The sequence below is a fragment of the Canis aureus genome, chromosome 1 (assembly GCF_053574225.1).
Source record: "Canis aureus isolate CA01 chromosome 1, VMU_Caureus_v.1.0, whole genome shotgun sequence".
Classification (NCBI taxonomy): domain Eukaryota; kingdom Metazoa; phylum Chordata; class Mammalia; order Carnivora; family Canidae; genus Canis; species Canis aureus.
The window spans coordinates 88,272,119-88,289,635 of record NC_135611.1 but is presented as its reverse complement, the minus strand read 5'-3'; the positions used below and the strand labels follow the sequence as shown (position 1 = coordinate 88,289,635).

Below are 17,517 nucleotides of genomic sequence, written 5' to 3'. Positions count from 1 at the left end.
GTTTCCCTCTTTGCTATCAACTTGTCTTCTATGTCACTCACTCGTTCTTCCACCTCGTTAACCCTCGTCGTTAGGACTTCTAGTTTGGATTGCATCTCATTCAACTGATTTTTAATTTCTTCCTGATTAGCTCTAAATTCTGCAGTCATGAAGTCTCTTGAGTCCTTTATGCTTTTTTCTAGAGCCACCAGTAGCTGTATAATAGTGCTTCTGAATTGGCTTTCTGACATTGAATTGTAATCCAGATTTTGTAACTCTGTGGGAGAGAGGACTGTTTCTGATTCTTTCTTTTGAGGTAAGGTTTTCTTTCTAGTCATTTTGCTCAGTGCAGAGTGGCCAAAAGCAAGTTGTATTGGGAAAAGGAGAAAACGAGAGGAGAGAAAGAAGGAAAGAAAAGAGAAAAAAAGAAAAAAGGAAGAAAAAAAGAAAAAAAAGAGAAGAAAAAGAGAAAGAAAAAGAAAGAAAGGGAAAAAAGGGTCGGGGAAGGAAACAAATCAAAAAGCAAAACAAAAACAAACAAACAAAAAAACCCCCAAAAAACACGGGGGAGTATCTTCTGATTCTGTATACTTTAAGTCCCTTGACTTCCGCTGGAACTTGTCCGTCTAGCTGGTCTTCTGGGGGAGGGGCCTGTTGTGCTGATTTTCAGGTGTTAGCACTTGCGGGAGCTGCTCTGCCCCCGTCTGGCGTGAGGCCCCAGGAGGAACAACCTCAGTGGCGGGGCCAGCTCTGGAGCCCTGGATTCAGCCCCCGCAGTAGCTCCAGAGCTCTCCGTCTGCAGGGCCTGGAGGCTCCGGGGCGGGGCCGCTGATCTGCTCAGCTCGGGCAGGAGCGTCCTCGCTGTCCTGGGCCCTCCCGGCCTCTGCCTGTCCCAGGGGGGAGGCCGGATCCTGGGCTGTGTCCCGGCGCCCAGTGCTCCCGGCCTGCTCTGTTGGATTCGCGCTCCCGCCCCGCAGCCCCTCCACGGAGCCGCCGCCCGAGCCCCTCCGAGCTGCTCCCGGGTCCAGCCGTGCGCGTGCTGCAGTCTTTTAGGGAGCTCGGCCGCTGGGTATGGCGCACTCTCCCTGGCGCGCAGGTGTCTGTTAGTGTCCCAGGGAGCCCGAGGGCATCCCCGCCCTCCTGGGTCCTGCTCCAACTCCCTGCGAGCCCCTTTCCGCCCGGGAAGGTTGGTGCAGCTCCTGCTCCTCCGGGCCGGGGCTCTCCTGTCCTGGGGACACTCGCCCCGGCCTCAGCCCGGCTCCTCGTGGGGCCCCTCACCCTTGGAGGCCTTTTGTTTCTTTATTTCTTTTTACCCCATCTTCCTACCTTGATAGAAGCGCGAACTCTTCTCACTGTAGCATTCCAGCTGTTCTCTCTTTAAATCTCAGGCCGAATTCATAGATTTTCAGGATACTTTGAAGGTTATCTAGGTAATTTGGTGGGGACAGGTGATTTGGAGACCCTACTCTTCTGCCATCTTGCCCCTCAAGATATCTTCTCTTAAAAGCTTCCCCATCCTTATCTCAAATAACCAAAATGAGGAAAAGTTAGAGAGAGGGTACATTAGACAATTGGTCCAAGGCTGCCTGTTTAAAGGATACATAAGCTTTTAGGAGAAGGGACAAGTGAGCTGAGTTTAATGATGGAGACTTGACTGACACACTCAGGATGAGTAAGGAAAAGAATTAATTCAGGCAGAAAGCAAACTCAGGAAGTTGAAGAGTCAAAGGAATGAGAATGTTGAGAAAAAACAAAACAAAACAAAAAACCCAAGCATGGCAATAGTAAAGAGGTGTGAGAGCTGGAAGAATTAGAGGTAATGAGCAAAGGAGATATATGGGAATTTATTGGAATTTCAGATGTAGAACAATTCTGGGGAATGATAGAACCCAGGATGTGGACATGGGACTGAATTTCTATAACGGAATCAAAGCCATTGACTTGAGAGAATGAAAAAAAAAATGGTAAGCCAGAGTGTTGGCTGGATTGTAAATAAGGCTGTTGGAAATCAACCTACAGGACAGCAGGAAAGAAAGGTAATGCCAAGGACTGAATCAATCAAATGACCACGCTCTCAGTGGGAGCATTTTGGAGTTTAACAGCTCTTCCCAGTCATGCAGCTGCCATTTGGGTACATCTGATTGGTCATTATCAAGGGTGAGGTGCCATTTTATTTTCCTAAGTAGAGCAGCCCGTTGAATTATCTTTCCAGACATAGGGGTAGCTTGAACCCCCAAAATGTTCTATATCTTAGTTCACTCAGAGACAGGAAGCTGAGGAAGTTTTTAATAGAGAATTATGTTTTAAAGTTGGCATGGATTCCAAACTAACTTTGAGGAATCCCTGCCATGTTGCACAGTAAGTATGATGAGGAGCTGTATGTATTTAACATTATTCTCTGCAAAAGCAGGATTGACCTGTCCTAGCACTGGGGCTCAATGCACTGGTACAGTTATAGTATTTTTAAAATACTATATTTCTGTGCTGATGGGAAATTTTCTCTCACTTTGAGTTCCCCAGAATCCTGCTTCCTGAGTGGCCCTGGCCCCTTGCCTGGTCTCCTAGGACCCAGGACTGCATTGTGACTTCCTGGACCCTGGGATTTTTGCCATCATGGGCTCCTTCTTCCATCAAAACAAAACAATATAGGTTGTACAACTGCATTGGTCAAAAGACCAATATAATCCAAGTTGGATCATATTTACTTTTGGTGGCAGGGGGTGGACTTAAAAGCGTATTAAAGAAATATATTTCTTAGGCCATTTGTTTTCTTGCCTATTTATTACTATATTATTGTATTTTATGGCCGTGTTCTATGACCATGTTATTATTAACCCTCTTGAAATTATTATCAATGTACGAATGGGTGTTTTTAAAAATTTTATTTAAATTCAATTAGCCAACATAGAGTATATCATTCGTTTCAGATATAGTATTCAATAATGGGTGTTATTACACAAAATTAAAGCATACAATACTTATTTTTTTTCCTGGGAAGTACTTTTGGAGTTTTATATGTACCTTATTTTAAGCAAAACTTTCTGTATAATAGCTACCATCAGTTCCTGCCCTAAGATGTCTATGAATATTAAATGGCTCACAACATTTCCTGGCTTAGCTATGCGTTGCTACCATTTAATAGAGTTAGTTTTTCAAAACGGCATCTGCATTTTTTATTATGGTTAAATATACATAATATAAAATTTACAATTCAACCCTTGTTTAGTGTAGAATTTAGTGGCACTAAGTACTTTCACACTAGATGCATCCTGAAAATTCTGATTTTAAAGAAATGGTGGGTCCCCAAAAGTACTGTGGGCTCTATGCCCTAGGCTTCCTGTGCTTCATGGTTGAGTGGGCCCAATCTCGACCTTCTGGAAGTTTAATACTTGCCTGATAAGTTGCCTCTAGGACTTGCTCAGTCTGAGTGACTGTACTGATTGGTAAATACTTTGAATATCATTCAAGACCAGAATGCACCTTGGCTAGGAGTCAGAGGTGGACAGCATCTTTAAGAGCCTTTTATTGTTCAGTTAGGCTCATTCACATGCAGGAATACCCCAAAGGCTGGAATTGCCTTTAGTTTTTTGCTTCCTGGGAAGGGATGTCGACCAGGGCCCTTAAAAAGAAGAGGAGGGAAAGAATGACTTGCTGAAAACATCCCAAAACTGAGACAGAAAGTGAATCTAAAACAGGTTGGGAACTAGGGATGGTGGAAGGGGAGGAGAGTGGGGGTGACTGGGTGGCGGGCACTGAGGGGGGCACTTGACGGGATGAGCACTGGGTGTTATTCTGTATGTTGGCAAATTGAACACCAATAAAAAATAAATTTATTATTACAAAAAATAAAATAAAAAAAATAAAACAGGTTGGGGGTTCTGTAGGAAGTATCACTTCTCTGAACTGAATTAGCTTTGGTTCCCTCTTCTTTTCAAAATCTTCTCTTTGTATCTTTGCTCCATTCTGTACCCCTATGATCTTCCATAATTTCACTCCGTATACAGTCCTTTTCTTTTTCAGGTTCTCTTTTAAAAACATAACAACAACAACAACCACAACAACAAAATAATAACATGCAAAGCTGTACCATCTAAATTGGCCACATGGAATAATCTCATATAAGCATTTAGTCCAGAATAAGAGTGTAGTGTTTTAACTAGATAATGTCCCAGGTTCAATGATGTGTTTTTTATGACTTTTATTTTAGAATTTGCCTTGAATCTTAACATATCTATTGTTTAATTTTCTCTTTTTTGTCCTATTAATGTTCTAATTCAGTATCTACTGAACAAAGAATAATGGCCATTTGCTGAATATCCTTGTTTATCTTATTATATTGACTGTTGACCAAAATAAGAGAGTTTTAGATTATTCTGCAAATGAATAGGGGTGGGAGGTGAATTTAGAGAAGAGAGAAGGGCTCATGGGGCTCTCCCTAATGTTTTTTTGGTTTATGTCAGGGTGTTCTAATATATAGCTGTTAGCCAACCACAGGAAAAGCCCTCTATTACTTGGGCTCAGAAAGAAATGGTGGCTTTCTTCAATCTAAAACAAGGCCTGAAAGATTGCATTTTGTGTTATATGTGTGTGCTGACTTTATACATATACACATAGAATGATTTTGTACCTTATGGGCAAAACAGTTCTGGTTCTGAGTCTTATGGTGTTCTGCCAGCATTAAGGGACTACATTTCCTAGGCCCCAGTGGCAATTTTAGGACATGCTGGCATTTGCTTATATAGCTCCACAGGGCTTCACAGCTTCTCACATCCCACAGGTTGGGATACAAGAGCATTTGCTTATTGAGGGGAATATATAGTTGCTAGTAGGTAAGAGAAAGGAAGGAAGGAAGGAAGGAAGGAAGGAAGGATCTCTTTCTCTCTGTCAACACACACACACACACACATATATACTCATATATACAGAGTTCATCCTTGAATAATGTGGGAATTGGGGGCACTGACCACCCCCCACGCAGTCAAAAATCCACATACAATTTTTGACTCACCTAAAATTTAACTACTACTGTTGAACTTAACTACTACTGTTGAACAGAAGCCTCAATGATAGCATAAACAGTTGATTGACACATTTTGTTGTGTGTATTATATACTGTATTATTATAATAAAGTAAGCTAGAAAAAAGAGAATGTAATTAAGAAAATCATAAGGAAGAGAAAATATATTTACAGTGCTGTACTATATTTATTTTTTTAAAATCTGTCTATAAATAGACCTGCACAGTTCAGACCCATATTGTTCAAGGGTCAACTCTTGTCCCAAACATATAGAAAATAGAATAGGAGATAGATATGATAGATAGATAAGTAGATATTCTTTGTATGTATGTATGTATCTATCTCTCTATCTTTTTTTTAAGATTTTATTTATTTATTTCTGAGAGAGGCAGAGACACAGGCAGAGGGAGAAGCAGGCTCCCAGTGGGAAGCCTGATGTGGGACTCAATCCCAGGACCCTGGGATCACACCCTGAGCCGAAGACAGACGCTCAACCACTGAGCCACTCAAGCGTCTCTATCTATCTATCTATCTATCTATCTATCTATCTATCTATCATCTATCTATCATCTATCTATCTATCTATCTATCTATCTATCTATCTATCTAACATCTATCTATCTATCCATGTATCCATGTATCCCATGTATCCATTTGTCTATCTATCTCCTATTGGTTCTGTCTCTCTGGAGAACTCTCAACAATATAGAAATAATCATCTTTATGAGCATTCTGGCTCTCAGATTTTACTATTAAGTATTTGAGGTGATTTGATTCTTTCTCATTGATCCTGTCCCATCCTACTAGTATTTATTTATGATTGCATAATGTTTTTGATGAAGGACTTTAGCAAACATTTAATTTGAGTCTACTTAAAAATTAGGGAATGTATTTTAACTCCTGATAACCTCATATATCACCAACAGTTGAGAAATTGTGATCTTAATTCTTAGGAAACTCAGATTTTCAAGTATTGTTCTGTGTTGTGTCCTTTTAATAGAAAGCACTCTGTTTTCTCTAAAACTATGCTTTCATTTTATATTGCCTTCTGAAGCTAAGTAACTATGATTTTCTTTTGTTTCTAGGTCAAGCCATAAAAGCTTAGTTCTAATTTCTTTCTTTTAATTATGTTTAACTTCTACAGCGAACATATATGACTTCTGTAGAGAAGAAAAAATGTAAAAATTGAGAACCTTGGGCCTCAAATTTATAACTAACCATGCCATTATAAGTATGAAATAGTGGCAATTGCCCTTGCATAATGTAGACTAAGGAATAAGAAAAATGATATTTATTTTTTCTATGATTAAAGTGATAGGACCAATAAAAATTCATGTATTAAAAAGAAAAATGTGTCAGTAGCTAAAGTTTAATACTGTATTGTGTAGTTTGTCTGATATTGTTTAAATTCAGCTTGGTTTGTGATATGGTTATTCATATACATCTCCATATTTTTCTTTATGATGACCAAACATATTAATGATATATATTTATATTTATACCCACAGCCTAACCTTCCTTGTTACTTCCTATGACTATGTTTCTTTAGTTGAATACCTCTACTGGTTATAAATACTTTTCCTTTGTAAAATTTTATCAAATAAAAAGGGAGTGTAAATGTTTTGTAGATACATAACAAAAATATATCCCACTAGTAATATGTTTGTTATAGCTACATTTGCCAGTTACTCTTAAGTCTGTAATGCAATCACTGAGAGAAGAAAATATCTAATAGAAATGAAATCATTTTTAAAGTAGGGAGGAGTGAATGTCTGAGATGCCTATCCTCCATGATCCCTAGGGTTGGTAAAGTAGATTTGGCTGTATAGAAATTGTTCTTTTCCTCCCACATCATTCTGTATGTGTGTATGAGAGGCAGCCTTATTAGGAGATGACAGGTCTTCGGTCAAGTGCATGTAACAGCTAAAGAATTTTATACATTATGTATACTGAAAATAATGAAATATCACAGTAATCTACCTCTATATTTATTTACTTCTACTCCATCCAATGTGACATTCACATAAATAAGCTTTGCTGCCTCATATACCTTTTTAAGACTATATGGAGTATCCCAAATGAGCTACTTACAGCCATGCTAGGGAAGAATGGTCTTTGCTGTATAAATGCCAGGTGGCTAATAGTTATCTATAATAATGGACACAAGGTTAGTTCACAGTGACTGATCTGACCAGGAAACATAACACATTATGCATTTTTATGGATGATCTGGATGAAGAAATTGAGATGATGCTTTCAAATTATTATATGATATTAAATTAGGCAGAGTTATTGATGTTCCAGAAAGCAGGCTGAAAACTGAAAATGACCTTGAAAAATAAAACTATAAAGAATAAAAGATCCCAAAGAAATTAGATGAAATCAAATAAGACTAAGTATAACCAAAACTGGGTGAGGACTGAGTATCCAGTTCACTAAGAAACAGTAATGCTATTTTATTCCAAAGAAAGTTCTGGAGATAAGAGTGCTCAGAGTAAGAACATAGTACTCAGGGGGTGATAGGGCTGGGGAGGGGATTGGGGTCTAGGAATAAGATATCTGATTCTTAAAGATATGCTGATAGATTTTATTGATCTAGGTGGCAAAACCACATGCTGTTTGTTCTTCCATAATGAGAGAAGGTCAAGTGGGAGGGGGGCCCCAGTCACCAAGAAGACCTTCCTGTAACATCCTGAACATGTCTTTCCATGATTTGTTTTAAAAGAAGAAAGAAAAAAGAAGAAAAGGAAGAAAGCTTTCTTCATCTTAAGGCAGGTTTTTCCCATGGTGATTCTCTTGCTGCATCTTCAGTGCTTCATATTTCTACAGGGCCTGTTTTCCCTCAACGTATCTTTCTCTGACACTCTTTTTCTATCTTTAGCAGGATGTTTCATTCGACTTCCTCTATGTTTCTCTGAAACAGCATTATTGTTTGTGTTTTATGAGTTCTTGCCCTCTATGATGTTTCTCTGGAAGTGGACACTTGTTGGCTACCTCTGCATTCCTCCTTGTCCCTCTACCTTCAGAATCTATGACATTGCCCACTTCATATCTCTCCTTCTCTGTCCTCCATGGCTTCTTTTTGGACCCAACTATGAGTGTCCACAAGACTTAGGATCCAGAACTCTGTGCTTCTTATTTTATGCAATCTCTGAGAATTCATCCACTCTCATGGCTCCTCAACCATCACGTTTTGAGGGTAACTTATTTTATGTAATTTCAAACTTACAAGAAAGTTGCAAGAATGGCACAAGGAGCTCCCATATAATCTTTACCCAGAGTCACAAATTGTTTACCATTTGAGAGTAGGCTAGAGACATTGAGCCCCTTTGCCTATAAACAATTCAGTGTGTATTTCCTAAGAACAAGGATACGTAGCTATGGTAATGTTTTCAACCTTAGGTATAATTGAGGCAGTATAATTTTATAATTCACAGTTTGTATTCAAATATCATCCATGATGCCAATACTGTTCTTTTTTTTGACATATTTTTTTAATTGGAGCTCAATTTGCCAACATATAGCATAACACCCAGTGCTCATCCCATCAAGTGCCCTGCTTAGTGCCCATCACCCAGTCACCCCCACCCCCCACCCACCTCCCTTTCTACCACCCCTTGTTCGTTTCCCAGAATTAGGAGTCTCTCATGTTCTGTCTCCCTTTCTGATATTTCCCACTTATTTTTTCTCCTTTCCCCTTTATTCCCTTTCACTATTTTTTATATTCCCCAAATGAATGAGACCATATAATGTTTGTCCTTCTCTGATTGACTTATTTCACTCAGCACAGTACCCTCCAGTTCCATCCACGTCGAAGCAAATGGTGGGTATTTGTCGTTTCTAATAGCTGAGTAATATTCTATTGTATACATAGACCACATCTTCTTTATCCATTCATCTTTTGATGGACACCGAGGCTCTTTCCACAGTTTGGCTATTGTGGACATTGCTGCTATAAACATCGGGGTGCAGGCATGGCCAACAAGCACATGAGAAAATGCTCCGCATCACTGGCCATCAGGGAAATACAAATCAAAACCACAATGAGATACCACCTCATACCAGTGAGAATGGTGAAAATTAACAAGACAGGAAACAACAAATGTTGGAGAGGATGTGGAGAAAGGGTAACCCTCTCGCACTGTTGGTGGGAATGTGAACTGATGTAGCCACTCTGGAAAACTTTGTGAAGGTTCCTCAAAGAGTTAAAAATAGATCTGCCCTATGACCCAGCAATTGCACTGCTGGGGATTTACCCCAAAGATACATATGCAGTGAAACGCCAATACTGTTCTTTATAGATATTTTTCCCCTGTTAATGACTACCATTGTGCAAAGGGCACTGACCTCTCTCCAGATCATCTATACCACAGTACCACCTTACAAATAATAATTTTGTACTGATGTCATCTCACATTAAAAATGTCTAAAATGTGACTCATCTTTTCTCTCCTAAAACAAATCCTCTCCCATCTCCATGTCTTATCCCTTTTTGTGGTTTTAGAACTCTCCCAGCCATCCAGATTTGAATCTGTGGATCATCTTTGCTTCTTTATCCCCAGTTGGCCTGCTCAGTACTCAAAGTTCTTCCTGTGAAATGTCTCTTTCAGTCTGGCTCTACGTAAACCATTGTATACTGATACCCACCCATTCCACACCTCAAACAATTTTTTTCCTGTGATCCTCATCTACCTGAATGGCTCAGAGAAAGCTCATAGTGATTATTCTATCTTAAATAAAGGTTGTCAGCACTCAGGGTCTGTGTAGTACCAGAACAGTAAGCTAGCCAACAACATGTGGTGATTTACACATCTGTTTCTATAGACAATTTCCAAACATTTCTTCCCACTCCCACTAAATAAATATTGAACAGACATGTAAATATTATGTTAGGGTATGAGAATACAACAACTGTCTGCAACTCATGTATGCAGAGGAAAATTGTCTGATAACTGGCCTTCTTCCTGAGCCTATCAGCAGTAGAAAAACACCAACCTCTCCATCCATTTACAGCTTAGTTTGATTCCATAGTTTAAATAGTTCCTATAGGAGGTTCTCAATCTCCCTTTAAAAACACTTTCTCAGAGATCTTCCATTCTTTGAAGAAAAGAACTAACATACTAGAACTGAAACTGTTACCTGTTAAAAAGCCTGCTAGCAAAGTTGGCCCTTGGCTGGCATCTAGAAACTTGACTTTTGGGGAATTAGAGGAATGAGACTTTTAGTTTTAGGGAGTCACTCTCATTAGGGAGAGTGGCTCACTGTACCTAAACCATTTATGCAAACAATATGGTTCATTTAAACTTCTGGGAGTCTGGATATTGCAAGGAAAAGAGTGCCTCTGAGACCAGCCCCCAAGATAAACCTTGGCCACTGAGGTTCTAATGAGGTTCCCCAGTAAACAGCATTTCACAGTTCTTTGCTGGAGAATTTTAGTGCATTCTGTGTGACTCACTGGGAGAGGACTCTTGGAAGTTTGCACCTGGTTTCCTCTGGACTTTAGCCCATGTGCCTTTTCTCTTTGCTGATTTTGCTTAGTATTCATTTGCTGTAGTAAATCAGAGCCACAAATACAACTATATGTTGAATTCTGTGAGTCCACCTAGCAAATCACTGAATCTAGTGGTAGTCTTAAGAACCCCAACACAGCCTGCCTTCATGGGGCAGATTGTTGTTTTCCCCAAATGGGTACAGCATGTGTGATCATCCCACATGCTCTTGCAATGTTATTTTGAAACTCTTCTCATTGAGAGGCAGAGTCCTTATCATCTCCATTAGAGCCGGGTGAACTGGGACTGTAGTAGAAGTATGCTATGTGACTTCAGAGGCCAGGTGATAAAAAGCAGTGTAGCTTCCTCCTGGTTCTCTCTGTGCCATCGTTATTCTCAGAACCCAGTCACCATGATGTGAGAAAGCCCAAGCACGCCCACGGAGGGGACCTATATAGTTGTTCCAGTCAACAGCCCCACCGAGGTCTCAGCAGACTGCTGATATTAACCACCAACTGGAGTGAGGGATGTTTTTAACCCCAACCCTCAAGTCACTAACAGCTTTCAAGTCTTCTCCACTGAAGCCTCAACATTCAACAGAGGGATGCTGTCTTTGTTATACCATTCCAAATTCCTGACCCAAAATCTAATATGGGTATTGTTTTATACTGCTCTCCATTAGTTGACCTGTTACACAGTAATAATAACTATGACTCTCTCTAAGATGACGTCCAGGTATATGGAAAGGGGGATGTGACGTAGCATTCTGATGCCAAAGGGCAAGGTTAGGATTTTTGAGTGTGCTGTTGTCTGCTTCTTCTGGTCTCTAGAATGATGTCCCTAGTTTACCTGACTGCTCTTTTCCTTGCTAGTATTGGTGGCTATAGTCTGTCGACGTTGAACTGTAGGTCTTTTTCTATTTTCCTCTTTTTCTCTGGGTTAGATTGAAGCCTAGATGGCTTGCTTGGGATAACAGCTTTGTTTCTACTCCTATAGATATTGTAGACCCCACAGAAGATTTCTGTGGCTCCCATCCAGTCCCAGTTCCAGTGTTTGGCTTTGAAGCTCCTGTTAGTAACCCCCTTGCAAACTTGCCACAGGATGCCAGAAGTGACCCAGAGTCTCCCTCTGCCTGAGGATGCTGCCCCACCAGCCTGGGTATGATTGTACTCCAGGCAAATGAAAGGGCAGCCTGAGATGCTTAATTTCGAGTTCTCGTGAGGGATGGGGACTTCTTATGCCTTTCCACTATTGCTCTCATTTATCTCATGCACTTATCTCTGGCCAGGTCAGAGGGACTCCGAAAGATTAAAGTCTTAAAAAGGGAAAATTGGGAAATATGTTGGCTCTTTTTGCTGTTCTGCTTTTCCCTTTTCCCTTATTTTCTCATTCCTCTAATTCCCCTAAAAGGCTCTTCTTTGTATTATTACTATCCATTCCAACTTTTGACTAAGCCTTAATACAGAGGATATTTTTCCTCCATATTGGAAGAACTCTATGATCTGAGGTCTTCCAGTTGGACATTGATATTCTAAAGTCCTCAAGATTGTGAGTTGGATTGCAAGGTATTATTTTGCTGAAAAATCCTATTTTGCATGTTAGAAGCTAATATTACGATGCTTTCTTGTTGCCATTTTTTTTTTTTGAAAGAAACTGTGATCTCACTTTGGGCAAATGAATGGTTACACACAGAAAGGGCAAAACTACTTATCATTTTGAAATGATTACCCCCTGTATACTTGGTTTGAGTGGCACACTAAATTACTTACCTTTTCAAGACTCCCACCATCTCAATTTGGCCTTGGGTCTGATCTGCAGTCAATATTAAGGTCCTTGAAGGCGAATCATGGAGTAACTGTTTTTATTCTATTTTGTGCCATTTGTATTAAACTTTGAAAAACATACTTGCTCTGCTTCTTATAATAATTATGCCTTTCAGGTTCCTATTAGTTAGATATTGTCCTGTTTTGTTTGTTCATCTATCTCATATTTGTGTCCAATTCCTGATTATATGATTAGTCACAAATATATTGTTTTCCCTTTATTCCTACTATATATATTTGTCCTGCTTCCTAGTTTTGACCCATTTTTTTTTTTGCTCTGATTCTTAGTGCCTCAGTATTCCAACATTGCAGATTATTAAAGTATGCATTAGTTGGGATACTTTTAGTAGGTTGTACAAAACCCAACTCAAGTCAGGCTGGACAATAAAAGCAATTTATTGGTTCATGTTTTTTGAAAAGTCAGGTTTCAGGAAAGGATTGATACAGCAAATGTCATCATGCTTCTTACCAACTCTCAAATCTGCTTTTTATGGTGTTGGTTTCATGCTAAACTGGTTGTAAGAGGGTCGCCAATAACAATCCGGGCTACATACTTCCTCATTTGTGTCCAATAATGGAAAAAGAGTTTCTTTCCTCCAAATCACTGAACAAGTCTTGAGCTTTACTTTGTTTGGACAAACTCAAAACACATGCCCAACACTGTGTCAATCACTGTCACTGACGAAGGAGTGGGATTATTGTGATTGTCATAGGTCAGTTAGATTCTGTCCCTACAGTTTGGAATGAGTTCAATCTACCCAAATTACATGGCTGTCACACAATGAGAAAAGGGAGAATTAAATTTAGGGTGGTTTGGAGTCATGTCTTAAAGTTTGCATGTACTGATTATGTTCATGTCTTCCCAACTCTGTTCACTGACCTCACTTTGGTAGCTTGAAGTCAACCATATTTCCACCACAGAAATTGGCAAATATTGCAAATAAATTGTATGGGATATTTTGACAGGGAGCTGGTTTACCAATGCACCTATGATAATGGGACAGTTTCAATTTTCTGTGTATTAATAGGAAGCAGCCTCTTAACTAGTTTTCAGGATTGTTCACCTCTGCTATCTACTTTTTAAAAGTAACAACTTTACTGAGATAATTCACATGCCATAAAATTCATCCTTTTAAAGTGTACAATTCAGTGATATTTGTATATCCATAGTCACAATCATCAGCACAATTTCACATTTTCATCACCCCTACAAAGAAACCCTGTATGTATTAATAAAGTTTCTCTACAGAAAGAAATATCTGGATCTTGTCTGAATTTGTCTGGATCTTGAAGGGTGGTGATAGGGGGTGTGGAGGGAAAGAAAAAGAGCGTTCCAAGTGAAGGCAACAATGTGAGCAATAATGCAAAGTAAAAAGTGTGAGGGCACTTTAAAAAAACAGTTTATATTTCCATTTGGCTAGAATAAAACATTTTGATAGAGTAGATAGGATGAAGTCTGAAAAGAAAAGTAGAAGAGAATTTTGGAGCACTTTGAATGTCAGACTAAAATTTGGGACATCAACCTAGAATTTGATATTCTGTAAAGTTATCCTTCAGAAGTAAAGGAGAAAGGCTTTCTCAGATAAACAAAAAATGAAGGAATTTGTCACCAGTACACCTATCTTGCGGGAAATGTTAAAAGAAGTTCTTCAGAGAGAAGGCAAATCACACAGATCAGAAATTCAGATCAAATTAATTGATACAGTAAACCAGAAAGTAAACAGACACCATCCCCTCAGAAACTGTACTTAGGACAAGGTAGCACATACTTCTGCCTTTCATACTTTCTTTGTCTTTATTTATTTTAATTCAGTAAAACAAGGCAAACCTGCCTCTCTTTTTTTTTTTTTTTCCAGAATGATCTAAGAATGATATCAGTAAGTGATAAAGGTTAGGAAAACTAGTTTACTTTTCCCAATTCATGAAAAACCTGTAGAAACAGGCAGTTGTTTTTCATCAAAGTATCTGTAAAATGTCTGAATATTGTATAAGATTTCATACAAAGTTAATTAGAAATAAATTATTTCCTTTAAGAATTATAAAACTCTCTCTCTCTCTCTATATATATATAGAGAGAGAGAGAGAGAGAGAGACTGAGAGAGAGAGATTTATTATAAGGAATTGGTGGGGATCCCTGGGTGGCGCATTGGTTTGGCGCCTGCCTTTGGCCCAGGGCGCGATCCTGGAGACCCGGGATCGAATCCCACGTCGGGCTCCCGGTGCATGGAGCCTGCTTCTCCCTCTGCCTATGTCTCTGCCTCTCTCTCTCTCTCTCTCTGTGACTATCATAAATAAATAAAAAAATTAAAAAAAAAAAAAGGAATTGGCTAATGCAATATGGAGGCTGAGAAGTTCCACAATCTGCTGTCTATAAGCTGGAAACCCAGGAAAGCTGGTGGTGGAATTCAGTCCCTGTCTGAAGGCCTGAGAAACATGAGAATAGGATAAGATTAATGTTGGAGCTCAAGCAATCAGGCAGGAAGGGACTGAGTTCTTATTTCCTCTGCCTTTTTCTTCCATTCAGGCCCTCAACGGATTGAAAGGTACCCACCTACCTACACTGGGGAGAGCAAACTGCTTTACTGAGTCCACAGACTCAAATGCTAATTTCATCTGGACACACTAGACATAACTCAGAAATAATGTTTAGCCAAATGGTTGATGATTTAGCCGTGATCTAGTCAACTTGACACATAAAATTGGCCACTATACCCATTAACAGCCTCTCCTTGTTTTCCTCCTCCCCCTAGTCTCCTGCAAAGTTACTTTCTGTGTCTGTGGATGCACCTATTTTGGACATTCTATAGAAGGAATAGCACAATGTGTGTCTCTGTTTAGTTTCTTTCACTTAGCACATTTTCGTGGTTCATCTATGCTACAGCATCTGTCAGTATTTTATTCCTTGTGTTGCCGAATAATATTTCACTGTGAGGATAGACCACATTTTGTTTATCCACATTAGTTGATGACATGTGAGTTCTTATTCTAATTCTAATCAGAGTTAGGAATCCAATCCTTTCCACCTTCTGTCTTCAGTACCTTCTTTCTGCCAGAATCCTTTTCTTAAAAAACATCACATTTAATCTTGTCACTCACCTGATCAAAATAAATCATCCTGTCTGCCTAGGAGATGCTAGAGGAACACACCAACCCTGCATTTGAAGCTCTCTTCAGTTTGACGGAAGCTGGTTTAGGAATGGGCAGATCCTGCCTCCCTGTGAGCAGGCAGGTTTGGCCAGTAACGCTCAAAACTCATTGAAAGAGCCTCTACTGGACCAAAACTCAACAGACGAGCCCTAAAGAAATGAGACTCTGACTATGAAAAATAAAAGCCCAAACTATAGAAAGTTACATGGATATAACATATTTGTAGGATTTTGTCATTTCTATGTCTTTTCATCTCTTAATTATTGAAAATTTGATGAGGGTCCTGGAGGGATAATGGATCTTACAATTAGTTAGTTGGAAGTCCTGGCTGAGTTGCTTAATATTGACATTCTTTAAATCCTCTTTTTCTGAGATTTTAAGCAAATTGTCTTTTCTTATATTCAAAGTGGGAGTAATAATTCCTATGGTGGAGTTCTGCTATGGATTAACAAATATAAACACTCAACTACTGTGCCCAACCCATAATAGACACTCAGTAAATCCATTGCCTCTATAATTATTGTTGTGGTTGAATATATGGTTAAAAATTTCAATTATTTTCAATAAGGCCAATCTAAGATTAGAACTGTTTTGGTGTTCTTTCATTGTTTTATAGCTCTGGTGATTTAATTTCAATATTGTGTTAGTACTTTAAAATTAGTACCAATCTGAAGCAGAAATTAGATAATCAGCTCAAGGGCTTTAATGTTCCTTGTCTACCATTACTCTTGATGTAATCTGAGAGAATTAATATTTTCTTTGGGAAATGGTCAATGAGAATATCTTGTTTTATTAACAGAAGCTTCTGTGAAGTGCTTTAAAGGATAAATACCTTAAACATTATGCTGGGTTATCCTGGGGTAAATTTCTCAGAAGAATGAATCTTTGAGTTCGGCATTTATGACTTGATAGCAACTATTGATTGCAACTAATGATACAGCCCAACATATTATTCTTTGGAAGGATTATAATTTGTATTAACTTTTAAAAGGTGTTGAATGACTATTAAATTATAACTGTTTTGGTCTTAATGTAGGTGATCATAAAATTTAAATTGTTCTTTGTGTCATGTATTTATGGTTTACAAAAATTTTAAATGTGAAACAATTTATCTTTTTAGTTTCATAAAAAAACAACTATGAACTAGTGGTTTCTTTTAGAATTAAAGTATTTATAAATGCAATAGCCATTTTTTCATTGAGGCATTTGTAATTTGATATATTAAAATAATTGTGTGAAAATTAAACTTGGATCAAATAAGATTAATATATTGAAGATCATCTTTTAAAAAAAGCTCTTGTTTTTATATATTTTGGTCACTCAATATTATTTCTTTTTCTCCCCTCCCCAATAGGATTATCCTTGTCAAGATGATTATTCAATAGTCCACAGAAAATGCCGTTCTCAGTTCACTGATCTAGATGGTTCCAAAAGATTTGGCATCAACACTTGGCATGAGGAGAGTGGGATTTATGCTAATTTATATGTAAAACAAAAACTCTACCCGTTAACTGGTGGTCCTGTGGTCCCCTTTTAAAAATAATCTACGGAATCAGATTCTCTAGCTAATGAAAGAATAATGGATATAACTGTTGATTTTCTATGCTAATAAATGCAATGGGAATGTTACTATCATAGGTTCCTTTAGAAACAAAATCTTACATATTCTAGGCCAGCATATATATGTCCTTCTTTTCATAGGCTGCTCTGGTATTTTCCAAAGTTTACTATGTATACTACCTAGGGTGTACAACAGAATTTGAGGTGGAACTTGGTGGAATTTTCTTTTATTTATAGAATATGTATTTATTTCAAGTTTTATTAGAAATATGAATAAAGCTAGAACAATCAAGCTTATGATTGCTTAGTATATGGCTAATTTTTTTAAAACATAAGCTAACTTAAATTCAATTTTTAAATGAATAAAAATATAGGTGGTGCTCAGATTTGACATGAAACTCAAATGACTGAAGTTTGGGCAACACTGGCCCTATGGTCATGTTGGGAAGGAGAGAGAGGTAGGTGGGGGAGGGGTAGATGTAATAGAGTGAGGAATGTGCC

The 17,517-nt window shown here is 38.6% G+C and overlaps 1 protein-coding gene across 10 annotated transcripts in view; it reads left to right on the top strand.

Annotated features, from left to right (window-relative positions):
* Positions 1–17,313, top strand: part of CFAP95 (cilia and flagella associated protein 95) — a 141,728-nt gene extending 124,415 nt beyond the window's left edge. For 8 of the 10 annotated variants that reach the window (XM_077907548.1, XM_077907557.1, XM_077907538.1 and 5 more), the window contains one exon: positions 16,811–17,313. In XM_077907548.1, the coding sequence (XP_077763674.1) occupies positions 16,811–16,993 (183 nt within the window). In that variant the 3' untranslated portion in view covers positions 16,994–17,313. The remainder of the gene's footprint in view (positions 1–16,810) is intronic. The other 2 variants (XR_013385256.1, XR_013385257.1) reach the window with 2 other exon arrangements.
* Positions 17,314–17,517: the final 204 nt, after the last annotated feature.